The sequence below is a fragment of the Apium graveolens genome, chromosome 4 (genome assembly GCF_009905375.1).
Source record: "Apium graveolens cultivar Ventura chromosome 4, ASM990537v1, whole genome shotgun sequence".
In the NCBI taxonomy this organism is placed as follows: Eukaryota; Viridiplantae; Streptophyta; class Magnoliopsida; order Apiales; family Apiaceae; genus Apium; species Apium graveolens.
Window position 1 is genome coordinate 90,143,915 of NC_133650.1, and position 1,542 is coordinate 90,145,456.

A 1,542-nucleotide genomic window follows, 5' to 3' on the forward strand; every position below is an offset into this window, starting at 1 on the left:
TCTAACAGTGGTAGTAAGAGGGCTAGGGATGATCAGGGTTTTGTACAGCGTAGAAAGTGGTATGGAGGTCAGAGTGGTCAACAGGGACAGTGGCGCAGACATAATCAGAATAAGGGTGGTCAGTCATTCCACGGCCGGAATCAGTATGTTGGTCAGAATCAGAATCAGCAGTTTTAGCGACAAAAATAGCCTAGGCAGTGGCAGAATCGTTAAAAGGGGCAGAGCCGTTACTCAGTGTATGGAGGAAACCATAATGTGATTCCAGTGGCCCCTTGTGCTACATGTGATGGACATCATCCAGATAGAGCTTGTTACAGATAGACTGAGGATTGTTTCTTGTGTGGTAGCATGTCCCATAGTGAAAAGGATTGTACAGTGTCATGCAACACTAGTGGAGGAGGAGCTAACGGTGGTAGTGGCAGTGTCAGTCAGCAAAGTCCTACAGCCAGAGTGTTTGCATTAATGGCAAATCAGGCAGTAGCTAATTCAGGTACCGTTTCTGGAACACTTCTTGTTGGTAGATGTGATGCTTATGAGTTATTTGATACTGGTTCAACCCACTCGGTTCTGTCTTTATCGTTTATTCGTCATCTTGGTGTTGCACCTTCATTATTATATCCTCATATGTCTATTTCTACCCCGATGGGGAATTTTGTTATTATATCTGATGTATATCGAGAGTATCTCATAGCTATTGGAGATAGAAATTATAAGGTTAACTTGCTTCCAATAGAGATGCATGACTTTGACATTATCTTGGGCATGGATTGGTTAAGTGAACATCGTGCCATAATTGATTGTCAAGGAAAAAAGGTGATCTTTGGAGATGCAGATAAACAAGAATTTGTATACCAAGGGTCTCAACGGAAGGGGGAGGTTAAATTAATTTCTGCTTTAAAGGCGAGAAAACTTTTATCTAAGGGTTGTGATGGCTACTTGCTTTTGTGAAGGATACATCGAAGCATGAACCTCGCATCGAGGATTATCTAGTTGTGAGAGAGTATGAAGATGTGTTCCCCGACGAGCTACCAAGTTTACCACCTGTTAGTCCCTAACAATGCAGCAAGAATTACAGAAGGGGGGTTGAATGTAATTCTAGTAAACTTTTTCTTGAACTATAAAATGTTCTAACTCAAACTATATGTATATAAGTGTTTTAATTTACAAGGTGCGGAATCACAAGTTAAATAAATCAAAAATACAAAGTAATAAAAACACAAGTCTTTAAAACTTTCTGGTGGATTTGAAAGTATCCAGCATATATATATATATATATATATCAAATTAAGAACACTGTAAAGAAAAAATTGTCTCACAGCTGCTTTACAAGTGAACAAACAAACTACAGAGAAATTCTTAACAGTTACAGCTTTTTCTATTTCTCTTCTAAAAGTGTTTGCTTAGTTGTTTGTTCTACTAGATACACTTGGTTTATATACCACCAAGTTTACATGGTAATAAGACAGGATAATAAAACAAAACTATCAAGTTAAACTCCATGCTGCTTCACTACTCTATTCCGGCATCTTTGAAAATCTTCTT

General features: G+C 38.3%; 1 protein-coding gene across 1 annotated transcript; it reads left to right on the forward strand.

The window, feature by feature from the left end:
• Positions 1-348: 348 nt before the first annotated feature.
• On the forward strand, positions 349-948 carry LOC141718728 (uncharacterized). Its single transcript, XM_074521111.1, has one exon. The coding sequence runs from the start codon at positions 349-351 to the stop codon at positions 946-948; it is 600 nt and encodes a 199-aa protein (XP_074377212.1).
• Positions 949-1,542: the final 594 nt, after the last annotated feature.